Raw genomic sequence first — 27,634 nt, forward strand, 5'->3', positions numbered from 1 at the left:
GTTTAACTTATGGGCTCTTCTTTAAAATTCCTCACACATTTACTCACTGCCATTGAATTGATGCTGACTGCTAGCAACCATGTAAGACAGGATAGAACTGTCCCTATGGGTTTTCCGAGATTGTGACTGTTTATGGGAGAAGAAAGCCCTGTCTTTCTCCCTAAGGTATATGCCAACAGAAATATTGCTGGCTTAGATGGAATTCCTGCTTCCAGTTGTTTAAGGTGGCCTTTTCCACAATGGTTGTATTTATTTACAGACCTACTAGCATTGTATGAGAGCTCAATCTCTTTGCACCCTCTCCAGCATTGGTTATTTTCCTATTTTTAAATTGTGCTGCCATTGTTGGTGTAAGGTGATAACTCATCGTTGTTTTGGTTAGCATCTCCTGGATGGCTAATGATCGTGATTATATTTTCATGTTTCTTAGCCATTTGGATGTTATTTTTGGTGAACTGTCTGTTCATGTCCTTTGCCCACTTTTTAATTAGGTTACTTTTTCTTATTGTGGTATTGCAATTGTCTTCAGATTTTAGAGATTAATCCCCAGTCTGTTTATGACCTTGCTAAATATTTTTGTTCCGAAACCGTAAGTTCTGTTTTGCCCTTTGGATATGTCTTTTAATATACTTAACATGCTTTATTTTTAGTAGATCCCAGTCATATATTTTGTCTTCTAGTACATATACTTCTTTTGTTTTATTTGATTTATGTCTATACCCTTCACTAAGGCCCTTAAGTTTGTTCATATATTTTCACTGATGATCGTTATAACTCTGGGATTTAGCCCTTGGATCCATCTTTAGTTTGTTTTGTGCATGAGATGTGGTATGGGACCTGTTTCATTTTGAGGCAGATGGAGATCCAATATTGCCAGTACCATTTGTTGAAGAGACTATCTCTGTCCTATTTAATGATTTTTGGCCCTTTGTCTAAGTTCAGTTATCTGTAAAGTAGATAGAATTATTTCTGAGTTTTTTATTCTGTTCCATTGGTCTGTGTGACTATCTTTATACCAGTACCAGGCTGTTTTGATTTCTGTGGCTATGTACTTGATTTGAGTTGCTTTTTACCTTTTGAGCAAGTTCCTTATGCTTAAGTTTCAGAGGGAAATAATAATGTTACATGATATCTCAGAGAATTGTTGTGAAGGCAGACTGAGACAATATGCTTGAGGATGTAGCACACTGGAATACAACGGGCTTCAAAAAGTTCAGGGGCTTCAAAATTCCATTAGCTTTGAATTCCATTTTCCCATGAACTTTCTCAAGTCCTCTCGTAAGTGTACAAAAATCTGAGCTATTGCTATTGTTAGCTCTCCTATTAAGATTCCTTGAAAATAAATGGAAAACTGTTTAAGGTGATCTTTTTTTTTTTTAGCCAAGAACTATTAGAGAGAACTTAATCTTTTTATTCAATTATTAATTTTATAATTCAGTATAACAATGTAGTTACGTTTTGTCACTCAGGAGATAATAAGTACAGTACATCTTATCTTTGGGAAAAGAGGAAAATGAAAGGAAGAATTTTAATGCAGTAGAGCTTAGAGTCAGAACTGATTCACATATTTGCTCAGTGTCAACTTCATCTACAACTATATAATAAATAAAACTTCAGTTGTTTCTACAATACTGTAAGATTCCAAATTATAAGACAACATTAAGACATAACTAGGATACTGGAGGGAACCATGGTGTCATTTGGTTATGCATTGGGCTGCTAACTGCTAAGTCAGCAGTTTGAAATGATCAGTGACTCCTTGGGAGAAAGGGCTTTCTACTCCCTTAAGAAATGTGTTAGTCTGGGTTGACTAGCGAAACAAAGCCAGAGACATCCATATGTGTATAAGAAAGAGCTTTATATACAAGAGCAATTGAATATTGAGAAAACATCCCAGCCCAGTCTAGATCAAGTCCATAAGTCTAATATTAGCCCTTATGTCTATAAATTTCTCTTTAGACTCATACAGCTATGCAATATGCCAAGTGCAGGAAGATCACAGGCCAGTGGGTGGAAAGTTTTGTGGATTCAGTTAGAAGCATGCCAGTGCTGGCAGGGGTCTCCACGCGGCTTCTATAGCTCCCAGGGCTCTGGCTACAGTAGTGTAGCTCCATGTGGCTTTTTGTCTCACAGGGAATGAGTCTCTGTCTATCTCTTTAGCACTTCCAAATGAGGTCATCAAGCTGCAACCTGATTGACAGGCTAAACTTCACTCCTTCACATTTAAGTCTCAAATTGACAACAGATTATGTAACTACCACAAGGAGATACAGTCTTGGAAACTCAGAGGGGCAGTTTTACCCTGTTCTATTATAGGGTCATTATGAGTTAGCATCGGCTTAATGGTTGTGAGTATACTGGATTTAGAAATCATTCTCTCCCTTTCTAACTTTGCTGATTACATGAAAAATTATTCTATAAGTGTTCTTCCTTTTTCTCATCATCATTGTCTCTACTTGATTTTGTGGAGAATACAGATACAATCTGGTTTCAGTTTCTCATTTATATATATATTTGTCATTATTTCTTCCTTTCCCTTCCTTTATTTGGTCACTGGCATTATCTCTCCACTTTGCATAGACTGTGTATATTAGAGACCTCTTCATCATCTTATTCTCCCCCTTTCCCATTTGAGGCCAAATTTGGTCATTGAGTGACTTGTATATGCCAAGAATTTTGTTGAGAACTGCAGATCTAAAAATTCATAAGACATTGTTCTTGATCTTACGGTGCTCAAAGTCTGTTAAAGAACACACACGTGTGTGTATATATGTCTGTGTATATGACATATATACATATTATATAAATCATTGTGACTGGTGGTGAGGAAGTGGAGAGGTACGCAGGAGCAGGTCATAAAGGAGCAAGTGTATCAAGCAGAAGAAAGAGTTTGGATCTAATTTTGTCAGCAAAAAAGAAGAATTTTAAGGATTACAATTTATTATTCATGATTTAAAAAATAAGATGACCAAACATCCATAGTAGAAAATGTGAATAAACAAGAATATAAAGTGAGAATCCCTTGTAATCTTACCATCAATAAGTAGTTCTGAAAATGTTATAATTTATATTATGTATGCTATGTGTCCGAGGTTTGTGGCAGATGCCCTTTATTGAGTTTATCAGTTGCTTATAAATAATTGCTTTTTAAAAATTATAGGTGTTTATTAAATTTTTAATCTTGTTCTGCCTTTATTGAAATGATCATGCACTTTTGTTTTTATGTGTTTTATGCATTTCCTCTTTTGTCTGTCAGTGTGGTAAAGTGCATGAATCTTTTTGTCCAGTGTTACACTAGACCTTTTAAATAATTTCATTTATTTATTTTAAATGACTAGTAGATTCACTCTGCTGTGTTTTGTTTAGGAGTTTGCATCTTTAAACATGATTAAAATTGGTCCATAGTTTTTCCTTCTTGTACAGTTTGTACCACATTCTCTGTATGACAATTAGATTGTTTGTATTTATTTGACTGCATTCTTTGTGATTCTAAAGACATCCCACAGCGTACCCTTTCGAGAGATGTGATGCTTTACCACACTATGAAGTTCTCGTTACCAGTCGAGATATATACATTGCTGGTTTAAATTCTTCTGGGATCGAGTTAGTTTTACTTAACTGAGAGTTTTGTTGAATTCAGTGTGTATATATTTATGAAGTGTAATTGAGTCCTTTTAAAAACTCTTTTTTGTTACAAAATTGCTTCTTTGTTTCTAATGAACAGAAGCCGCCAAACTTTAAAAGTCAGAGAACATAATGTGCTGGGACCTTATGTGGATGGACTTTCTAAATTGGCTGTTACAAGCTACAAGGTAAAAACACCCTTTATGTGAACTATTTAAATTTAGTGGTAAATATTTTGTTGTTTAGTTTATGATGGTTTTCTTGAATTAAAAAAATTATAGCCTCATACTTAATGAATTACTAAAAATTTTCTACTTAAAAAGCCATATATTGCTCTAAGAATAGTTTAATTTTGAGAGTGGATGGATATATTTGCTAGGCATACCTATATATCAATTATAAGTCTGACTTAAGCAAGTTTTTATGGTATTTCTGAAATTGTGATGTGTGTGTCTTACAATTGTGTTGGCCTTTAGTTAGTGTTCTGCTTTTTCCAACTCCTCTTTTGTGCTTTGTGTATTGGGGAAAGGGAATGTGGTGGGATGCGGCACTGTGATGTCCTGTATGTTCCCTTAAGAGTCAGAGATTGTGTATTTAGTGATGGTCCTCTTTTTCCTACATGACTCTAGATCATTTACCATCCCGCTCATCTAACTTCTTGACCCTAATTCTTAAAACAGACAGGAAGTTTATTGTTGTTTTAGCTGTCTCATAAGTTACATTCATTTGTTCTTGGTTCAATGATTCTTTTATTGCATAGACAATAATTGAATATTGTAGCTGTTGGCGACATAAAAAATGAACAAAGTGGTCCATTTCTCTAAAATGCTTAGATGCTTTAAAGGTATTGTAAAACATGGCAAGTACAGTGATCTATGTTGAAGATCATAGTAGTTTGGAGGAATGCTATTATATTCTATGGGGCTTTGGAGTCTTTCAGAAGCGAAATATAAACTGCAAATATGATTGAGCAGTGAACCTTTTAATGTTTTCTCATAATATAGCAAGCTGTGTTGCTTATTAGACAAATAATGGAATCTCTATCTATGAATTGTTTCTGGTAGGATATTGAGTCTTTGATGTCTGAGGGTAACAAATCTCGTACAGTTGCTGCAACCAACATGAATGAGGAGAGTAGCCGGTCCCATGCTGTCTTCAAAATCACCCTAACACATACTTTATACGATGTGAAGTCTGGGGTGAGTGTTCAAATGCATGATTTTATTTGCTCCTCTTTTCTTTGGGGGTATGATGAATTAAAATTCTGCCTAGACATGACTGTACTAGTCAGGACTCAATAGGTGTTTCACACAGGAATTAGGTGATTACAGGACTGACTGAACACCAGCAGAAGATTGAGTTCTCAACTGAATCCCTTGGAATCATCTCAGAATAACAGATCTGATCTCGCAGGGATGCTATTACTTACTTAGTCTTTCACTGGAGCTAATCAGTTCAAGACATAGCTGTGATCTGGAACAGGAATCAATAAATGATTCTGCCAGTGAAACTGCCTGTTAGTGTTATAGATGCTGGAGAATGTATGCTGGAACACTCCCGTTGGAAAAACCTCATGTTTTGATCTAGCTTGCCAACAGGATAAAAGGTTAAAAAGGAATAGGAGGGTCGGGTCTGCTTTCAAAATCTTATGTACTAGGACCCTAAGTTATTTTGTGAGCCCAGACTTCAAGAAATCTAAGACATCTAGGTTTGGGCTCTCAATGTCTTTAGCTAGAAGATTGTGGAACAGAAGTAGAGTAAGCTGTTAAGCCAGCCACGGCTTGTACTGCCATTGCAGTTCAACCTTCACAGAAGCACTCCTCACCTCTTCTTCATCCTGTCTCCCCACCAAACTGGAGCTGTGTTCTTCTAGCATCACTAGTGCCTGTTATGGCATCCTCCCCCAGATGACTGCTCCTTGTAGGCTTATGTTAATGCTGCCCCAGCTTCCATGGTGGTTCTTTTGAAATGCTACCTTCTAAACTGCTTAGTATTAGGATGGCTAAAGTGCACTGGGAAATGGCAATATAAAATTTTAGATTGGATTTGGTTTTATTAAGAGTAAGCAGTCAGAGATGTGTGTGCTTCTACCACATTGAAAATATTTGCATTGACTCATCCATTTGTTTTCCTTTGCTTTCTATAGTAATTTTTGAATTTTTAATTTTGGTACTTTCTTCTCAGTGGATCAATTTCAGATACTAGAAGCTAAAACCATAACCCTGACTAAAGTACTTTATTTTAACATAAGATTTTCATTTGCTGAAAGCATATTTTTCTTTTTACCATCATGACAAAATTAGTTTAACAACAAAAGGTTCTTTGTTTCCTACTTCCTTTTCAGCACACACACAAAAAACATACTGAAGACTTACTTTTATTTATTTAAACCAAAAGTACTTCTGGTTCAGGATGCTGAATATCCTTTTGTTAGCAACATGTTTACTTCACACATTTTAAAGGAAAGTTCTAAAACATGATCCTGTTTATAGATTTTGGCATTGGTTTCCCACATTTCTTGTTTTGGCTGATGAAGTACAAAGTGTCTGTTATTCGTGTGGTTATGTGTGTGTGTCTATGTGTGTGACACAACTGTTGAATTAACACTATGGTTTGATTCAGGAGTCTTCAAACTATGGCCCACGGGCCACATGCGACCCGCCGAGGACATTTATCCAGGCCACCGGGTGTTTTTGCCCCGTTTTGTTTTTTATTCAAAATAAGATATGTGCTGTGTGCATAGGAATTTGTTCATAGTTTTTTTTTAAACTATAGTCTGGCCCTCCAACAGGTCTGAGGGACAGTGAACTGGCCCCCTGTGTAAAAAGTTTGAGGACCCCTGGTTTAATTCATTGTATTGTGTTTACAGATTCTTTCCTCAAAGATATGCAGTCTTTGTGTTTATGGTGACCTCAGATTGACAGTTCACACGTCTATCTGCATCGTAGAAATTTTATTCACAAGAAGAATTTATATTTGTCCAATCTAAGAAAACAATGTACATTTAATATGGAAATTATAAAATAAGGCAATTATATATGAATAATATGTAAAACTTCAGAACGCATTTTTTATTTATTGAAGGATTGTTTTATTGTATAAAAGTCAGAATCATTTTTAATAGAATTTTAAATATTTTGCCTTGGGTAACTATTCATGAAAAATTTAAAGTCATCATTCCAAATTACTAAAATTTATGTCTTATAAATAATTTTGTATACTTCTGTATGATAATTTTATTGTATTCCCTTCAAAATGTCCCATTTTGGAAGAGGTTATTTCTTTTTTTTTTTTAGATTAACTGTCATTCTTTCTAGACAGCAGAGATTTATGTAATATTGTTATGTTTTTCTGTTACTAGATTTTATAATTTTTATACTAGTTTGTAATAGCATAAAAACATTTAGGAGTAAGGTAAATAGATTTTTTTTTTGTAAATAGATCTTTTATTAAAGGATAATAAACTCATTGAGTTGACAGGGAATCACTTTCTGCCTTCTTTGTTTACTGGTGTTTAACAATTTGTTTTCTAGACATCTGGAGAGAAAGTGGGCAAACTGAGCTTGGTTGATTTAGCTGGCAGTGAAAGAGCAACAAAAACTGGAGCTGCAGGTGACAGACTGAAGGAAGGGAGCAACATTAACAAGTAAAATTTTCAGTAACTTACTTTTATTTATTGATCTAATTTCCAAATAGGGAACTTAACTCTATTTTTAAAAAAACAAAGGTTATACTGCATTAATAGTTTAGAATTTTTCCCTAGTGATTTTTAGGGGCATGAGCCCATTTTGTTTTATTGAAGTGTCTAGGGGGCTTTGTTGTTGTTGTTGTCCGGTGCTACTGATTCATTGCAACACCACGTTCAACAGAAAGAAACACTGTCCAGTCCTTCACCATCTTCACAATTGTTCTTATGCTTGAGCCCATTGTTACAGCCACTGTGTCCATCCATGAGGGTCTCGAAGGTCGTCTTCTTTTCCGCTGCTCTTCCACTTTACCAAGCATGAGATCCTCCAGGGACTGGTTTATACAACTTTTGTCAATTCAAGACTTCTCAATAACCACATTTTTGAGATTGTAGGCCAGAAATTCTTTGTCTTACCACAGGGCTACAAGTGATGAAGAAAGGAGCAGCTTTCCTGTGCATTTTAGGATGTTTAAGTTAACAAGCATCCTGGTTTCTAGCCGTTAGATGCCAGTCGTAGCCAGCACAGTCCCTGCTCTTCAGAAACTAAATCTTTAGACATTGCCCACTGCGAGCCATTCCCTGTGAGACATAGTTGATCTCTAGTTGAGAATCACTGACCTAAGAATAGAAAGTAAAAATAATGATTTGCCTACAAGAGTCCAGCATAGGGTACTGACTTGTATTTTACTGTTTAAGCAAACAACACATATGCTGCTTACCTGGGTCAGGGGTTCAAACCAAAAGATAAGACTGTCTGCTTCTCTAAGGGTTTACAACCTTGGATACCCTATGTGTGGTCTGTATGAGTCAGAATCTACTTGATGCCAGTGGGTTTAGTGGGATCTATACCAAGAAAATAGAGCATAAAATTGTTCTCCAATTCCTTTTTATGGCTATATTTTCCCCCTGAGGTTCAGTTGTCAGCTTTTTGTGGGCAGAAATCTTTTCTTTCCTCATGGCCTGCACAAAGACATTATAGTCAAAACTGATTATAGAATACCATCATCCAGATGCTATGCTACTAATGAATGAAGAGATAGATAGATATGTATATATGCTTAAACACATGCACAAATATGCACAAATACACATAAATACTTACATACATATGTGCATTTTTATTAGAAGAGCACAAAGCAAAAAATACAAACCAAAAACATACTCATGTTGTTTTTTGCTATTTTCCCCCGTTGTATTGTTTTAATTTATGGTATTATGTTTGTGACTTCCTTTCTTGATGCTGAGTAGTAGTTGTATACTTGACCTAAAGATTTAAGCTCACATTTTTATTTACAGAAAGAAAAAAAAATTGAGCTAAGCAATTTTAAGCATTTCTTGAAGTAATGTTAACGAGAGAACAGCTGCTTACAGGTTATGTGTCTTTAAACTGAGCAATAAAATGCTGATGACAGTACTGCTCACATGCAGGTACAAAGGCATCTTGATGTCCAGTCTTTGTGCTGAAATGTGATATTTGATATGTTCTGTTTGTGTAACTGTCATGGTTTGTTGTATCATACAGATCTCTCACAACACTCGGTCTGGTTATCTCAGCCCTGGCTGATCAGGGTGCCGGCAAAAACAAGAATAAATTTGTTCCTTATCGTGACTCTGTTCTCACTTGGCTGCTCAAAGTAAGTATATCCCAATCTCCCTCCCCTCATCTGCTCAGCATGTTTTTAATGGTTGGCAAAAAGGAAGAAATCAGTGTCTAGATTTGTAATCACCAAGTTATACTGTGATAATCACAATCTTTATGGATTGAACAAAGGATTCTTCCTAGTGATTAGCATCCTGAGTCATGAGACCCTGAAAGTCAAGGGGTTGTTAGGCACCCTGTTTCACAAAATTGCTTGTGGGTATTTTGGGGACCTAGTGCTAATCTTGACAGTTGAGTTGAGTCATTGAAAAAAAGGAGATTCTACTGTTGGCAAAGTAAATCAGACTTCTGTCTTTCTCACAGACTTTCTTTGTGTGACTGAAGTTTGGGACCTTGTCTGTTCAACTTCAAGATGACTCATGACAATTTTAGTTATAATTGGCTTAATCATCCTAAAAGTGCTGCTTAAGGGTAGAGAATTGAATGCACAGTTTATTAATTAGTTCACTCAATATGAATGAAGTGAAACAAAGAAAAGCTATTTAAAGTACTTTGGTCAGTGGTTCTAACTGTGACATTAATAACAGTAACAGCATGAAGTGCTGTGAGGAGAATATAAAGAAATCTAAGACACTTCTAGGCCTCTTGTAGCTCTTAGTCTAGTAAGAGAGGTAAAATGTGTATACAAAATTTTTTCCACAAGAATCCTTATAATTCCTACCATTGCTTTCAGTTTTCCAGTCTGATTTACTTTTCTTTTTTTTAAAATCATTTTATTGGGGGCTTGTACAAATTTTATCACAATCCATGCATATATCCATTGTGTCCAGCTCATATGTACATTTGTTGCCATCATCATTCTCAAAACATTTGCCTTCTACTTGAGTCCTTAATATTGGCTCCTCATTTTCCCCGTCCCTCTTCACTCCCCCCTCCCTCATGAGCCCTTCATAATTGATAAATTATTATTATTTTGTCATATGTTACACTGTCCAGCATATCGCCCACACTCTTCTCTGCTGTCCATCCCCCAGGGAGGAGACTATACGTAGATTCTTGTAATCAGTCCCCCCTTTCTACCCCACATTCCCTTCACCCTCCAGGCATTGCCACTCTCACCACTGGTCCTGAAGGAGTCATCTGTCCTGGATTCCTTGTGTTTCCAGTTCCTATCTGTACCAATGTACATCCTCTAGTCTAGCCAGATTTGTAAGGTAGAATGGGGATCATGATAGTAGTGGGGAAGAAGCATTTAAGAACTAGAGGAAAATTATGTTTCATCCTTGCTACCCTGCACCCTGACTGGCTCATCTCCTCCCCACAACCCTTCAGTAAGGGGATGTCCAGTTGCCTGCCGATGGGCTTTGAGTCTCCACTCTTCACTCACCCTCATTTACAATGATATGATTTTTTTTTGTTCTTTGATACTTGATTCCTGATCCCTTCGACAGCTGGTGGTCACACAGTCTGGTGTGCTTCTTCCATGTGGGCTTTGTTGCTTCTAAGCTAGATGGCCGCTTGTTTACCTGCAAACCTTTAGGACCCCAGATGCTATATCTTTGATAGCCCGGCACCATCAGCTTTCTTTACCACATTTGCTTATGCACCCAGTTTGTCTTCAGCAGTCGTGTTGGGAAGGTGTGCATCATGGAATGCCAATTTAATATAACAACATGTTCTTGCATTGATTGAGTACTTGCTTGGAGATCCAATGTCCATTTGCTGCCTTAATACTAAACCTATAAGTATATATACATAGATCTATTTCCCACCCTTCTATATAAATGTATTTACATATGTACATGCCAGTATTTAGACCTGTATAAATACCCTTTGTTACCTAGTTCTTTCCTCTATTTCCTTTTACTTTCCTCTTGTTCCACTATCATGCTCAGCCTTCATTTGGGTTTCAGTAATTTCATTTGGTTACATTGCCCTTGCTGAATCCCTACCAGGCCTCTCACACCCTCCTTGCCACTGAGTTTGGATCATTTGTTGCTCCCCTGTCCCTGGGTTGGTCAGCACCACTTCCTTACCCCCACCTCTCCCTTTCTTGTGTCCTCCCAGAACCTTTGGTCCCATTGTTTTATCCTCCAGACTATTCATCCAGCCTATCTTATGTAGATAGATCTGTAGAGATAATAATATGCTCCAGAAATCAAGCCATAGCAAGATAAGCGATGAATGAGAATACAACAATGACAACAAAAAAGAAAACCAATGACCCATAAAAGAATAAATTAATTAAAGGAAAAAAATTTAAAAAGAAAGAAAACCCTGTAAATAGATCAAGGTCTGATTTTTGATTGCTAGGCATGTTCTTCAGTCAGATCCGATGGGATATCACGCTTTGGCCCCAGAGTCTGTCCTTTGTACTCCCTCGTGGCCTCCTTACTCTGCTCCCACAGTTGCTCTGCTGCACGCCTTTAGTGATTTGCCTCAGTGCCGCGGGGTCAATCTGGGCCAGTCCCGAGACTGAGTCTCCAGTGTTGTCCCTCTTAGAGCCCTGGGCCAGCAAGAGAGGGCGTGTCTCATATTTGGATCAGCCATATGGTCCACTCTGTACACTGGCTGTTCAGAGGGGGGATATTGTTCTCCAGGCTTGGTGGTACAGGATGTACTCCACTCTCTCTTCCTCCCCCTTCATTTGCTCCCATGTGCTCTGATCAGACATGCCCCTCTCCCCAAGCTGCAGCTTCAGTGGTATCCTCTAAAGTCAATTCTTCTGTGGGGAGGGGTACAAATTGTTATCTAACAGTGATAGGTGAATGTTGTGTCATTCTATTGTACATAGGGTTGCTATTAGTAGCTTTCTATTTGACCATATCTAGAGAGCAACAACAGTCATAGAGGCCACAAGAGAAATAGTAATGACATATAGAAGCTACTTCTTGAAAATAAGTTCATTATTTCCAAGCTTCTTCTAGTCTTTGAGGTCCGCATTCAGTTTTATACAGGTGGTGTGGTGAATTGGCAAATAAAGGATATAATGGCTTATTTATCAAGAGGTTTTCAAATTTTTATGTGAGGGATTGAGACTGTGAAGGCGGACTAATCACAGGCCTCCAACTAACTTAACAGTGGATATGACTTTTGACTTAGTCTGCGAAATGTTAAGCGAACAGTATTTTTCAAGGGAAAGGGGCTTTTTCTTTAGTCCCCATAACTTCTCAATTGTGCTTTCTGTGACAATAAAATTAGAAATTTAAAAGTAAATATAAATACAAATAATTTGTTAATGAGTAACCCCTTTGTAAATAATTTGGTATTACAAAACATGACAATATTTTACTCCCTTCGGAATAATTGTACTGGTCTTTATATGCTAGTAACTAACCTTAGAAACACTTGGTTAATTTCCTGGAGAAATCCCAATAAGGTGCTAATTTCTTCCTCAGCTTTTCCATAGAAAGATTTCCTAACTGTGCATGACTATGGACTTTGATGTACCTGATTTAAAGCATAAAATATTAATTGTTCTTATTAATTCAATACTATTACGTAAGTCCATTTAAAGTAGCGATGGGAAAAGCTTTTGTTAAATTCATTTACAGTTAAAAAATGGACTAGGTAATTAGCGTAGTGGCCAGTCTATAGGCTGGAGCCAGGAGAAACCATTTCAGGATATTAGGTACCATGCTACAGAAACTTCATATATTATCTCATTTAATCCATAGAATGTAAGTAGTGGGGGGAAAAAAGACTGTAAGTAGTGGTACTCCCACTTTGCGATGAGATAAGGAGCCCAGAACTAGTGGCGGAATCAATATTAGAATCTTGGGTTGAAGTCATTGCCCATCTATCTTTGCCTAGGCGGTGCTCTTCTTACAAAAGCACATTTTCATTAGGAGAAACACTTGAATTTTTATCAAACTTTGATAGAAAATAGCTCATCAAAAATGTTATTAAATATTTAAACTTGAAGAATAAATTAAAACCTTTTTTAAAAAGCTAATTTTTACTTCTCTTGGTAAAATTTATTCCAGATGTGCTAATTTTTAGGTTATAACAATGAATTAAGTGTAAGATTTTTAATCATTTTTTTCTTAAGGACTTGATTTTCTTTGTCTCACATGTGACTCTTGTAGTAAGATTATAAATAGGGACATTTTTGCAAGACAGCTTCAAAGACTAAAACAATTTTCTCAACTGCTTTTCTTAATCCTTTGGTATAAAAGTTGTTCTCCTTTGAAGTGGCTTGAATGTCCTTGTTTTTTCCTTTCATTCTGAAGTAGGCTCTTACTGTGATCCTCACTCGTCTGGGGAGATTCTCGTATTTTTCAGTGGACCGTCTATGGAACTCATGAAATTGTCTAACTTGTATAAGACAAAGTTGTTTTACAGTTAGTTTGCATTGTGTTTGTGTCTTGTTTCTGTTGCACTCCTATTGTTTTAACTGCTTTGGGTAATGCGGTCAGGAGTAGGCACGAGTGCTCTTCTCTCATGGAGGGTTGTATAGTTTACGCTTTAGTCAGTGGTTAGTAGAGAACATTTCTATTAGGATGATTTTTTGCTTCTCTGGGTAATCTTCTAAATGTGGACTTTTAAATGTCAAGCAATTTTGGTAATGAATACTTAGATAATGAATATCTTTTGAATTCATCCACTTTTTCCTATTTTTACTACCACTTCCCCAAGGAAAGCCAATCTTACCTTTCTTGGATGACAGTCCAGTTCATTCACCACAGTTGTTTGTACCATTCTTAGAAGTTTATATGCTTAAGCTTATATTTTTTTCAATAATGTTTCCTAGGACTGTTAGGTAGGGTAAAGTACAAATTCTTTAATGACTTGTGATCTATAAGTCCCTTTAATCCAGTCTCTCTTTGCTTCCCATTCATCGTTTGCTTCTCAATTAGAGATTCTGCATAAATGATGGGGTTCTCTTACACACAGGGCTTTATTTTTCTGATTCTGTTTGGAATATTCTTTTCATTTTTATCAGACTCTTCAGCCTCTTCACCCCACCTTTTTTCCTGGATAATGTTTTTTCATTATTAAATCTTAACCATCACTTTCTGTACGACTCTTCCTTAACTGACTGGGCTATTTTTCCTGTGTTACCCCAGACCTTATTGTATTCATCTCTATTGTAGGGCTATTATCCTGTAGCACTGCAATTTTCTATTAGTTCATACCATCTCCCACTAGGTGGAAAACTTCATGAAGATGTGAATAAATAAGTGAATCATTTCAGCTCTGCTTTAAACTAGCATTGTGACTTTTGGTAAATTGACAATTTCCTTCTATCTCAGTGTCTTATCTGTAAAATGAAATAATTTGACTAGATAGAAGAGTTCCTGTAGCTTTAAAAAATTTGGACTTCCAGAATGAAATTTCTTTCCTATTCCATTTAACTTGTAGTTGTTGTATCTGAAACAAAACTTGTCTAATTTGCCTAATTAAACTATTAAACAGTAAACAAAAAGCATTATACTTTCCCCTTGAATGCGTGCCAGTCCTTTTGTTGCCATTTCCTTTTTGCTAATGGCATGGGGCCACTTTTGAATATAAGCATGTTGTTGCTCCATGAACAAGGGCTTTAAAAAAAAATCAAGGATTTGTTGTTTGCCAGGTTTCCTTTTCTCAGCATAAATTGAAGCACAATATGTGCGCATTTCTCCTTTGCTAGTTGTTGTTACAAATCCCCTTTTACCCAATAGCATTTGTTGTTAATGTGGGCTAACAGAATGCTGTCGTTCTTTGAAGGGCAACACTCCCCCACGGTGCCATTAGCGAACAGAATTGCAATCTGAGTTGATTTAATTCCTACAATCTTTATAAATAACATTTGAATTTCATTAATGTGTGTGGGACTCTTGACATTTTTCTGGATGTTGCCAAAGCTAGGGTACCAACAATGCAAGATCAGTGTCAAGAAATAAAGGGTGAAGCAAGCGATCAGAAGGGCAGGCTTCACAGAAATGGCTTTTGCTTGCTAAGGCCCCAGTTACTTATGTTTCCCTTCCATTTTATGCATTAAAGAGCATTTTCTTCACAGAAATCGTGATGCTGCTGGGGACAAAATTGTAAGCCCTTGGTGGCAAACACAGATATTGGGGATTCGAACCAACCAGCAGCTTCACAGAAGAAGAAACCTGGTGATTTGCTCCTGTAAAGACTGAACCTAGAAAACCCTACTAGGTTGTTCTGCTCTGTCATATAGGGCTTGTTAGGAGTTGAAATTTACCTGATGGCACCCAACATTTTAAGTTTTCAGCAATGGATGAGTAAGTGGAAATGCTGCCTCTGATGATATGGAATGCTTAGCAGTACCCAGGGAATTACTTTGTTTCTGGAAGCCAGGACAAAACTGATGCGAAAAGTATCAAGCCACCTAAATTATAAGACAGGCCTGAACTTTCTCTGTATCAAGTATGCTATTGTGGAGTAGTGGAAAAACTTTTGGACTGAAGGTGGAACAAATTGGCTTCAAATATTGTTCACTTTACTAGTTTGGGAAACTTAGGCAAAGCTGTAAACCTTATCTACCAGAGGAACCCCATTTTCTCTTTGGTATAATGGAAATACCAGTAATTCAAAAAGGCTGAGGACTGAATAACGTGTATGTACAAAGGTTGGATAAGTGACAGATTGTTCTAACAAATTCTAGATATATCCTAAAAAGGAAGACTTTTGTAAAGGTTAAAGTTACTCAGGAATGTGCTTTCTTCCAATTTTGTGAACTTCCCATTATTGGCTTAATGTGTACTGGAGGGGATTGATAACCATTCTGTTTCTTCTAATACTGAAAATCTATAACTAATGCTAGTGATTTTTCTATTACCGAAAGAGGATATTTAACCTATTCTTTTAGGCAATTCTTAGCCTAGGAACAATATTACTATTGTAGTAATAGTTAATGTACATGGGGCCACAGAACTGAACAGCCAGAAAGAGCAATCATTTATTATCTCTTAGGTTTTGGGGTCTACATTCTGAATGTAGCTGAACTAGGTAGTCTGTCAGGAATCTTACCCATACTGCACTGCAAGTGCTAGCTGGAGATACAGTTGTTTCAGGCTTCTTTGAGGATGGATTTACTTACTCAAGTGATTGCAGGCTTTAGAACAGATGTCCCTAAACTACGGACCACAGGCCACACGCACCCCACCTAGGACATTTATCCGGCCCTCTAGGTGTTTTTGTTTTTTTACTTCAAAATAAGATACTTGCAGGGTGCATAGGAATTTGTTCATAGTTGTTTTGTTTTTTTAAACTATAGTCTGGCCTTCAAACGGGTTGGAGGGACAGTGAGCTGGTTCCCTGTTTAAAAAGTTTGAGGACCCCTGCTTTAGACGATCTACTCCTGAGCTGACTCTCTTGGGTGTCTTGATAGTCACTTCACCACATAGTCCTTACTTTTCCTCCAAAGTGAGTGAAAACATCCAACAAAGAAGGCAGGAGTTTTATATTATCCAATCTCAGAAGTAGCATACAATTCCTTCTGCTGATTTTGATTCGTTAGAAAGGAATCAGTAAGTCCTGCCTACAACTCAAGGAAAGGGAAAGGATATGAGCCAGGAAGTGTGGGTCGTTGGGGCAATGTTAGATGGGTTACATGTAGTCTTCCCTTGTAGATGATTTCCCAAGGCATCCATAAATCTATGTTTATAACTGAGCTATACCTAGTTATGTTAATATTTTCAAATGAAAAGTTTTGGGGTTTTTTCCCTTTAATTTGTTGGGATTCCGATCTTCACTATAATGAAGATACCTTCTTTCTCCCTTCCCCCCCTTAAATCCACAATAGTCAATTTTTCTTTAAATCATTTTATAGGGGGCTTGCATAACTCTTATCACAATCCATATATACATCCATTGTGTCAAGCACATTTGTACATTGTTGCCATCATCAGTCTCAAAACATTTGCTTTCTATTTGAGCCCTGGATATCAGCTCCTTATTTTCCCCCTTCCTTCCTGCTTCCCTCTTCCTCATGTACCCTTGATAATTTATAAATTATTATTATTTTGTCATATTGTACACTGCCTGAGCAACAAGTGATCAAAAATTAGTGGCAAAGAAGGTATGAGAGACCTGGTAGGGATTAATCAAGGGCAATGAAACTGAGAGAAATTATTGAAACCCAAACGAAGGCTGAGCATGATAGTGGGACAAGAGGAAAGTAAAAGAAATAGAAGAAAGAACTAGGAGGCAAAGGGCATTTATAGAGGTCTAAATAAAGGCATGTACATATGTAAATGTATTTATATAGGAGGGTGGGAAAATAGAGCTATATGCATATATTTATAGGTTTAGTATTAAGGCAGCAGATGGACATTGGACCTCCACTCAAGTACTTACTCAATGCAAGAACATGTTGTTCTATTAAATTGGCATTGCATGATGCACACCTTCCCGACACGATTGCTGAATACAAATGGGTGCATAAGCAAATGTGGTGAATGAAGAAAGCTGATGGTGCCCGGCTATCAAAAGATATAGCGTCTGGGGTCTTAAAGGCTTGCAGGTAAATAAGCAGCCATCTAACTCAAAAGCAACAAAGCCCACATGGAAGAAGTACACCAGCCTTTGTGACCATGAGGTGTAGAAGGGGCCAGGTATCAGACATCAAAGAACAAAAAATCCTATCAGTGTGTGCCCACCATCCCAATATGATCACTGAAGACAAATGTATACAAAAGATGCCTTCTTTCAAAGTGTGAACTTTAGCAGCAATTTTTCTCAGGAAACCTGTTTAGTTTTTGAAATACTGTCAGAAGGAATAAAATAAAATAGAGTCTGTCTGATTTTTGACAGGGCTTGGTTCCTATGACTAACTTGTAAGTGGGTTCTGATGTAAGTTGAATACTGCATCTCCCCTCTTTGCATTATTAATATCTTTTATTTTCAATATGTCTGTAAATCCAGTCTTTATATTTGGGGGGTTAAAAATAGTACATACAAACCTAGGAAGGGCTTTTGAAGTTCATGGAAATATTCTACTATTTTTTACTTACATTTTTTCATGACCTTTTTGAAGCTACTCCTACAGATATAGTTTCTACATACATAAAATATACACACTTCATAAAAATTTGCTCTAAAGATTAACAAGAGTTAGACCACATAGGCATTTTTTTCAATTTCAGTAGTAAATTCACTTTGGAATATTGTGGATTATCCCTGGCAGTGGAGATGGTATTTCTAGTTAGAAAATTAGTGAAAGTTGTCTGAATCTTGTGGTAAAGAGCACCAGTGGTATAGTGTTTACAAGTTGGGCTGCTAACCACAAGTCCAACAGTTTGAAACTACCAGCCGCTCCAAGGTAGAAAGATGGAGGTTTCTACTCTTATAAAGTGTTACAGGGCCAGTTCTACCCTGTCCTATGGGGTCACCATGAGTTGGCATTGACTTGATGGCTGTGAGTTTGGAGTTGTGGTAGCATCTCACTTTTCTTTGAATTTGCCTGTCAACTTTAACAAAAGGATCAGTATTTGGAGCCATGTTTTTAAGTAACAGAAGCTAGTAATTTAGTTCAGAAGAAACAATCTATACGACAGTGTTTGAACATAAAATTTTACATCTGTGAGTGAACATCTATATCTTCAACATACCTGTTTTTAATATACTTTTTCTATTTATAAGACTATCATTGTACCTTAAGCTTTAAAAATTCACAAGGTGCCTGATACATTTTAACATCAGTGCTTTCTGTGCCATTACTTAGATTTCATAGAGACTTTAAGTGCAGTGTTGTGGAAGAGATTGCAGATATTAAATACCTTTATCAGATATTAAATACCTTATATACTCGTGTATAAGCCAAGTTTTTCAGCACATTTTTAATGCAGTTTTTGTGCCTCTGCTGATATTCAGGTCAGCTTATACTCGTGTATATATGGTAAATCACAATTGTTCGATTCTTCTAAGAAATATTTTGGAGGCAATTAAAATATCATCCTTTTATAAGAATTGGAAACACAGGGAAACCAGGACAGATAAGCCCTTCAGGACCAATAATGCGAGTAGTGATACCAGGAGGGTAAGGGGGAAGGTGGAGGAGAAAGGGGGAACTGATCACAAGGATCTAAGTAATGCCCACTCCCCGTGGGATGGACAACTGAAAAGTGGGTGAAGGGAGACGTCAGACAGTGTAAGACATGACAGAATAATAATTTATAAATTATCAAGGGTTCTTGAGGGAGGGTAAAAAGTGAACTGATACCAAGGGCTCAAGTAGAAGGCAAATGTTTTGAAAATTATGGCAACAAATGTACAAATGTGCTTGACACAATGGATGTATGTATGGATTGTGATAAGAGTTGTGCGAGCCCCCAATAAAATGATTTTAAAAAGAAAAATATATCATCCTTGTTCATTCTGAGCAGTATACTGACTCACGATATCATATTTCCTATCAGAAGAAGGCAAATTGACTTAGAATTAATTTTACTAAACTGAGATCAATATAAATTTAATTTTACTTCCTTGTTCATTCTCAGAAACTCAAAATATCCCTTTTTTAATTTTAGAAAAGGAGCTTACTGCCGAGTAGATACAAAACTGGTCATTGATACTTATCTCTCTTACTCGAGCTTTGTCATTAGATGTAAGTTTCACTTTGGAAAGCTATCAGAGTCTCTTTTTTTTTTTACCATGTCCTCTTCTTTTTCTTTTCTTCAACAGTTTTATTGACATATAATTCACTATCATAATTTCACTTGTTTAATCACATCAAGAAGAGTTGTAGAATATCATCACAATCAGTTTTAGAACATTCTTTTTAAAAAAATTAAATCATTTTATTGGGAGCTCTTACAAGTATCTTAACAATCCATAGTTCAATCACATCAAGTAGTATTGTACAATTACTAACATAATCGGTTTCAATATATTTTCTTTCTTCTTGAACTCCTTGATATCAGCTCCCCTTTAGCCCTCCCTCCCCCACCTACCCCCCAGGAACCCTTATTATTTTTTTCCTCTATAATAGTTTTTTTGGGCCATATCTTATATAATATAACATATCCGTTCACATACAATTCTGTTGTTTAATCTCATCGAGTGAGGTTATACAGTCATCAATGCTATCAGCTCCTTATTCCCTCCTTCCCTTCCCCTCTTCTTCCCATACCTCCAGGGAACCATTACTTCTGTTACTGTTTTTGAAGGCTTATCCATCTTGGCTTTCATGTACCCAGTGATCTTAAAGATACAAATGAACATATGCAAATCTAACATGATTAATGAGGTAAAACAAATAACCATAATAGTAAGGAGAGAAAATATTAAAGAACTACAGGTTATGGTTTGTCAGTACTCTACCGCACCCTGGATTTATCATCCCTTCCAGGTGGCCCTTCTGAAAGGGACTGTCCAATTATCTTACAGGAGGGTTTTAGGTCTCCATTACATCCATGCCCCTTCACTTCAATTTGTTTTCTTGTTTTTGAATTTCTGATACCTCTTCCTGTCGACACTTCATGATCACATAGGCTGGTGTGCTTCTTCCATGTGGGCTTTGTTGTTTCCCTGCTAGATGGCTGCTTGCTTAATTATAAGCCTTTACCTACAAGACTCCAGATGCTATATCTTTTAATAGCCAGGCACCATGAGCTTACTATTTCTGAGTTCAATTTTCTAACTCTAAAATCTACTCAATTTTCCCCCTCCTCCTGTAGGACAGTCTTGGTGGAAACAGCAAGACAGCCATGGTAGCAACTGTGAGTCCAGCTGCTGATAACTATGATGAAACCCTTTCAACTCTGAGATATGCTGATCGAGCCAAGAATATTGTTAACCATGCTGTGGTGAATGAGGACCCTAATGCGCGTATTATCCGGGATCTTCGGGAAGAAGTGGAAAAACTCCGAGAACAGCTAACCAAAGCAGAGGTATAAGAACAATAAGTGGTTATAGTGGAAAAATCTGGTGTAGTTTCTCCTTAACCTCAAGTGATCACGAATACTCCACTTAGATTTTTTTTACTTCCTCTATTGAGAGTAATTTGAGAATGGTAATAAATGAAGGAGAATAGATGAGCTGGTACATAAAATACAAGGAGGTTTTATAGGTGCTAGAGGCTCGCCGGAGGAGGAGGAAAGAATGGAGAGATTCTTTTTGTCTACCGTATAGGCAGCAAGCAAGAGAGAAGAGGTATTTAAGATAAGGGAGACAATAAGAGAGAAGTTTGACACAGTGTCTGTAATTGAATTTTAGTGCAGAAAATGGTGGGGAATGGCTATGGAATAAATGAAACAGAAATCAAACATATTTTTGTTTTACTTTTAATTTGTTCATCTGTAGAACCAGAAAGGAAAGTTTAAGAGAGGCCTTACAAACCTTATTATTTCAAGTTGTTCATGTGAGTTAATTATTTTGGGGGGAAGTAGGAGGGGAAAAAAGTAGTACCGGAGTGAGGTCAATTAACCCACAAGCAACTTTAATTAAAGTTAGTAAGTCTTTATTAGACGGTGGTCAAGGGTGGCTAGAGCCTACGTTATTCTCCTCTGACCCTGAATGCTTAAAGAGGGGAGTTTTTATACTGTGGAATAAACAAGGCAAAAGGGCAGGTGGTGTCATGATATATGAAAAAAATGAGAACTTATAAAAATAAAATGAGGGCTTATAAGCAAACTCAGAAATTTCAGAACTAAATGGCAATGTGTCAGCAGTTACAGAAAACAGCAGTTACAGAAGGAATTACAGTCGTTGCAAAGTAGCCACACTTGGGTCAATGCAAAGTGGTTACACTCAGGGTAATTAACACAATATGGTTACACCAACAGAACATCTACATTAACTAATACATTTTGGTTACATTGGGGTTAATTTGGTAGGTTACTACATATATATAATATAAATATATATATATATTTATATATAGTAGAACTACATGTCTATTTAGTGGTACTCTTTCAATTATATTCTGTATATTCTATAATGTATGGGATTTATGTTCTGACACTGAGATTGAAAACTTAAAGAATGTTCTGACCAACAACTAAGTACTCATTTTCTTGCCAAAAGTGGAATAAAACATCAGATTCAAGATTCCTGTGCTAATTAGCATTTCTACTCCTAGAGTTACCCAGGACTAAGGGACTCATTTCTTGAACTGAGATTGTAGTCTTGTCTTCCTTGTAATTCTGTTTCTGATAGTAAGTCATCTTCAGTATTGGGTTCAGTCAATCACAGATAAAACAGTCAAGAAATTTAGTTGATCATGTGACCAGAGGCTCTTTTGCTAAAGATGTGAGAATGTGTATTTGTATACTTCACTCCGATGTCACTTGGAGGACTAAGGTGCTCCTGACCTAACCCATGATATTTTTAGTAGCCTTGTATGCATTCAAAAGCTGTGCAAGGACTAAGAACGACCAAAGAAGAGTTGGTGCTTCTGAATTATGGTGTTGATGAAAAAATATTGAACATACCATGAATTATCAAAAGAACTAATAAATCTGTCTTGGAACAAACACAGCCAGAATGCTCCACGATGAGACATTGTTCTTACTTTGGACATGCTGTCAGAAGGGATGAGTCTCTGGAGAAAGACATCATGCCTGGTAAAGAAGAGGGTCAGCAAAAAAAGAGGAAGACCCTCCATGAGGTGGACCCTCAGTGTTTACAAGGAGCTAAAGTACAGCAATGAGTATAGCATGGGGCTGGCAGTGTTTCCTGCTTTTGTAAGGTCAGACACTTTTGACTACCTACAATTGAGCAATTACAGGAATGGTCCTGAAGCAGTTACAATTTTTTTTAGTTTATTTCTTTTTTAACATTTTATTAGGGACTCATGCAACTCTTATCACAATCCATACATCCATCCATTGTGTAAAGCACATCTGTACATTCTTTGCCCTCATCAATGCAAAGCATTTGCTTTCCACGTAACCCCTTTGCATCAGGTCCTCTTTTTCCCCCCTCCCTCCTCGTTCCCCTCTCTCTCATGAGCCCTTGATAATTTATAAATGATTATTTTGTCATATCTTGCCTTGTCCAACATCTCCCTTCACCCCCTTTTCTGTTGTCCGTCCCCCAGGGAGGAGGTCACATGTAGATCCTTGTAATCGGTTCCCTCTTTCCAACCCACTCACCCTCTACCCTCCCAGTATCACCACACACACCCCTGGTCCGAAGCAGTTACAATTTAATAGAACAAAAGTTTTGTGTAAAACAAAATAAAAGTTCACTATAGAAATAAAATCACCAATATACAAAAGTAGAGAAAACGATGTGACAAAGAAGGTGAAGAATGCGCTCCGCAAGCACTCTGGCTTCATCACTGTCTCTCTACACCTTATTACCTCTCTACACCATTCCCATGCAGCCTCTTACCCCCATCCCGGGATTCTTTCTGACAAATAATAGACTTCTTCAGATGCCATATTTCTGAATATTATTTTTCCTGGTCTCTCAAGTATAGTTTCCAGCCAAACGTTTTTCTCCCAGGTTTTCAGAGAAGTTTAGATTTCCAAAGCACAGTAAGTAAGAGCACACGGGCTTTGAATCCAAGTTGTTATTCTTGCTAGTTGCTGCCTGGTCTGCTCTGACTCATGGTAACCTTATAGATACAGAAGGAAATGTTGCCTAATCCTGTGCCTTCATCATAATCAGAGAATTTAGTTTTAATTCCAGCTCTACTCCTAATGTGAGCAGGTTTTTAATCTCCAGAACTTCATTTGAGTATAGTAATTGTATTTTTCTAATAGTTAAGAAATAAATGGGAGAAATGTGCCTAAGCCAAAATTATTGTATCCTTTGCTGTTTAGTTAGATTCTACTCAGCAACCCAATAAGACCAAATAGAACTGCTTAATGATGTATTCAGTGCTGTAAATCTTAAAGGGAATAGACTGCTGGATTTTTCTCCCATGGTGGAACCTCTAAGTGATTTGAACTGTTCACCTTTCAGTTAGCAGCCAAGCACCTAACCACTATGCCACCAACCAGTTCACTGCCATTGAATCTATTTCTGCTCATCCAGATTCCATCAGACTGGGTACAACTGCCCTGAGGTCATTCAAGGCTGTAGTCTTCATGGCAGCAGCCCTTGTATCACTCTGGATTAGGTGTTGGGTAAGGTTGGTGGTTTAAACCCACCAGCTGCCGAGGGAGAAAGATGAGGTTGCCTGCCCCTGCCAAGAGTTTTAATCTTGTAAAACATGTATAACTTAGCCACATCTTATTTCAAATAACAAAATTATTTTCATGTTTATGATAGCATTTCAATATTTCTTATGGAATAGTTTCTTTTTATATAGAATCACTATGAATTGCAATTGATTTGATAGCAGTGGACTTGGTTGTTTGGGTTGGAATCTTTACAGAAACAGATGGCTACATCTTTCTCCTGAGGACTGGCTGGGCAGTTGAGCACCTAACCACGGCACCACCAAGGCTCCTTCACTGTTCTACCAAGGCCTCTTAAATCAGATGCCTAATAAAGCAAACACTGTGGTCTAGTTGCTATATTTTAGTTATTTTTATTTTGTGTTATTGATACCAAGAGAAATCATTGCAGTATTTAAGCTTAGTAATATTCTTCATCCTTATGAATGACTGACATTCTTTTAAAAAATCATTTTATTGGGGGCTCATACAACTCTTATTACAATACATACTTACATAAATTGTATCAAGCTTATTTATACATTTGTTACTCTCATCATTCTCAAAACATTTGCTCTTCATGTAAGCCCTGGCATCGCTCCTCATTTTTCCTCCTCCCTCCCTCATGAACCCTTGATAATTTATAAATTATTATTTTGTCATATCTTACACTGTCCAATGTCTCCCGTTACCCACTTTTCTGTTGTCTGTACTCCAGGAAAGAGATTATATGTAGATCCTTATAATCAGGTCCCCCTCACTACTCCATCCTCCCTCCACCCTACCGGTATCGCTACTCTCAGCACTGGGCCCGAAAGGATCATCCATCCTGGATTCCCTGTGTTTCCAGTTCCTATCTGTACCAGTGTACATCCTCTGATCTAGCCAGATTTGTAAGGTAGAATTGGGATCATGATAGTAGGGGGCGGGGGGTGCAGAGGAGGAAGCATTTAGGAACTAGAGGAAAGTTGTATGTTTCATCGTTGTTACACTGCACCCTGACTGGCTCGTCTCCTCCCTGCGACCCTCCCATAAGGGTATGTCCAGTTGCCTACAGTTGGGCTTTGGGTCCCCACTTCTCACTCCCTCTCATTCACAATGATATGATTTTTTGTTCTTTGATGCCTGTTACCTGATCCCTTCGACACCTTGTTATCACACAGACTGGTGTGCCTTTTCCTTATGGGCTTTGTGGACTGACATTCTTTTTTTATGTGAACCCTTTTTCATTTTTGTATTTCCTTATTTACTCTGAAGCAGCTTTTAACAATTAAATAAAAGGCCTAAGGGAGGATTTGTGGTCATCATACCCCTAAATCACATTGGTTTTTACTTATGACTTAGTTTATATGTGATAATTTCAAAGGTTAGAAGGATGTTTATCTTTCCAGATTTTTTTCTATTTTTATAACAAAACAGGATTATTATATTTATAAGTTGGTAGTTTTTTTTTAAGTTGGTAGTTTTCATGAACAACTTTTTATGTCCCTAAATCGGCATCTGCATAGCTTTTTGAGTAGTTATAGATGTACATCATTGATTTATACTTTTTAAAAATTATTAGCTAGTTTGCTTTTTGTTTTAATGTAAATCAAGAATTTTTAATGAAAATTCTTGTGGATATAGTTTTTAACATAGATTTTTAAGGCATGCAGTGTACAAGGTATCTTATCAGTGCAAAAGATGTAGTATAACTTCTAATGTGATATTCTATTTATTGAGATAAGCTTCTACCTAGTTAATAAAGCCTTGTCCATGTTCTTAAATAAAATAGATGAACATTTAAAATCCAGTTTACATCTTTGGTTATACTATACTATACCAACAACAATTATAAGTGTGTTTTAGTAAATATAATAATTAATTAAAAGTAAAGAACAAGGCGACCTTAAATGGATTTTCATTCAAACCACTTATAAGGCAACCACTACACAAGCCTCAAATCAATAGCAAATGTCAGGGTGTCCTGTGGTAAATTTTGAGTTAACACTTTGCGGACACTAATATATAAAATAGTCAAGTAATGAAAGCCAAGATCTTCCTCTCACTCTATAATTATAATCATGTAGTTAGAATTGGCACATTATAAGACTACAATTTTGCATGTAGTTAAAATGCTGTTTTCTTTGGTCATAATACAGATCTAGATTTATGTTTCTGGATATAAACAATTTGGCTGTTTGTTTTCAACTTTCAAGTCACTTTGTTGTTAAAATATAGCAAAAGGGTAAGAGATCTTTGGCAGAATCTCCTTGTAGACCTTGTGTGTTTATTAATTCTCTGATGCATTCTTCCATCTCTTTGGTCTTTGTCTCACAAAAACCACTATAAGTGAATATTTTGTTTCCCCACTCTCTAGTTTATTTTATGGATTTGATGTGTTCATTCCTCATGGAATAAGGTTTCTCTTTTTCTTTACTTCAGATGTATTTAAAAAATAATACGTATACATCAGTTTAAAAGCTCTATTGGCAAAGTACTTTGTGACCAAGGAATTAAGTTTTTCGCACAGGCAGTTATTATGCTGCTGACATAAATTGCCATGCAGGGTAACCAGTATTTATACAGTTTTGAACCAATGTTAAAATTATTGCAACCCCAAAGCAAATATTTTGTTCTTATCTTCCGATCTACTAGAATGCGTTTAAATTAGCCATTCAGTTTCAAAAGCACTGAGATTCGATTTCTAGAAGATTTGATGTTTAATTGTCATTAACACAGAAGAGAATGATACGTTATAATAAAAAAAATTTAATCTGACTCATAGGTTCGTGTGTGTGTGTGTGTGTGTGTGTGTGTGTGTGTGTGTGTGTGTAAAATCTTTATTACCAGAAGTCCTGGTGGCATAGTGGCTCTACATTGAGCTTGCTAACCACAAGGTCAGCAGTTGGAACCACCAGCTGCTCCAGGGGAGAAAGATGAGACTTTCTTGCGGTTCTACCTTGTCTTACAGGGTCTTTATGAGTCAGAATTGACTGGATGACAGTGAGTTTGAGTTTTATATTTTTATTAATAGTATTTTTCGACTAGTTTCAGGTTTAGGGAAATATTGAGCTGATAGTACAGAGATATATCTTATCTCTATCCACACACACCCCACACGCACACACCTAGTCCCCCCTATTCACATCTTGGATAATTTGTAATAAATATATTTATTACAACCGATTAACCAATCTTGATGTGTTAATATGTTCTGTAGTGCACAGTTTACACACAGGTTTACTTTTTGTATTATATTCAACTGTAGTATACTTGTTAATTCCTATTCAGTCAATGGCAACTCATAGTGACCCTGTAGAACAGAGTAGAAATGCCCCTGGGAACTTCCAATACTGTAACTGTTTTTTATTTTTTTATAAATAATTCTATTAGGGGCTTTTACAACTCTTATTATAATCCATACATACATCCATGTGTCAAACACATTTGTACATAGTACATATGTTGTACATTGTGTCAAGCACATTTGTACATCATTTTCAAAACATTTTCTTTCTATTTGAGCCCTTGGTATCAGCTCCTCATTTTATTCCCTCCTCCTCACCCTCCTTCCCTCATGAACCCTTGATAATTTATTTTTTCATGTCTTCCACTGACTGTTATCTGCCACCACCTACTTTTCTGAGAGGTGGTTATATGTAGAGAGCTCTTCCTGTCTCC

General features: G+C 36.8%; 1 protein-coding gene across 1 annotated transcript in view; it reads left to right on the forward strand.

Annotated features, from left to right (window-relative positions):
- KIF13B (kinesin family member 13B) overlaps positions 1-27,634 on the forward strand; it is a 267,948-nt gene that overhangs the window by 96,369 nt on the left and 143,945 nt on the right. Inside the window, exons 7-11 of the mRNA XM_075556442.1 lie at positions 3,725-3,812; positions 4,689-4,823; positions 7,158-7,270; positions 8,835-8,946; positions 20,540-20,752. Of these exons, the coding sequence (XP_075412557.1) occupies positions 3,725-3,812; positions 4,689-4,823; positions 7,158-7,270; positions 8,835-8,946; positions 20,540-20,752 (661 nt within the window). The remainder of the gene's footprint in view (positions 1-3,724; positions 3,813-4,688; positions 4,824-7,157; positions 7,271-8,834; positions 8,947-20,539; positions 20,753-27,634) is intronic.

This window comes from Tenrec ecaudatus, chromosome 8 (assembly GCF_050624435.1).
Source record: "Tenrec ecaudatus isolate mTenEca1 chromosome 8, mTenEca1.hap1, whole genome shotgun sequence".
Lineage (NCBI taxonomy): Eukaryota > Metazoa > Chordata > Mammalia > Afrosoricida > Tenrecidae > Tenrec > Tenrec ecaudatus.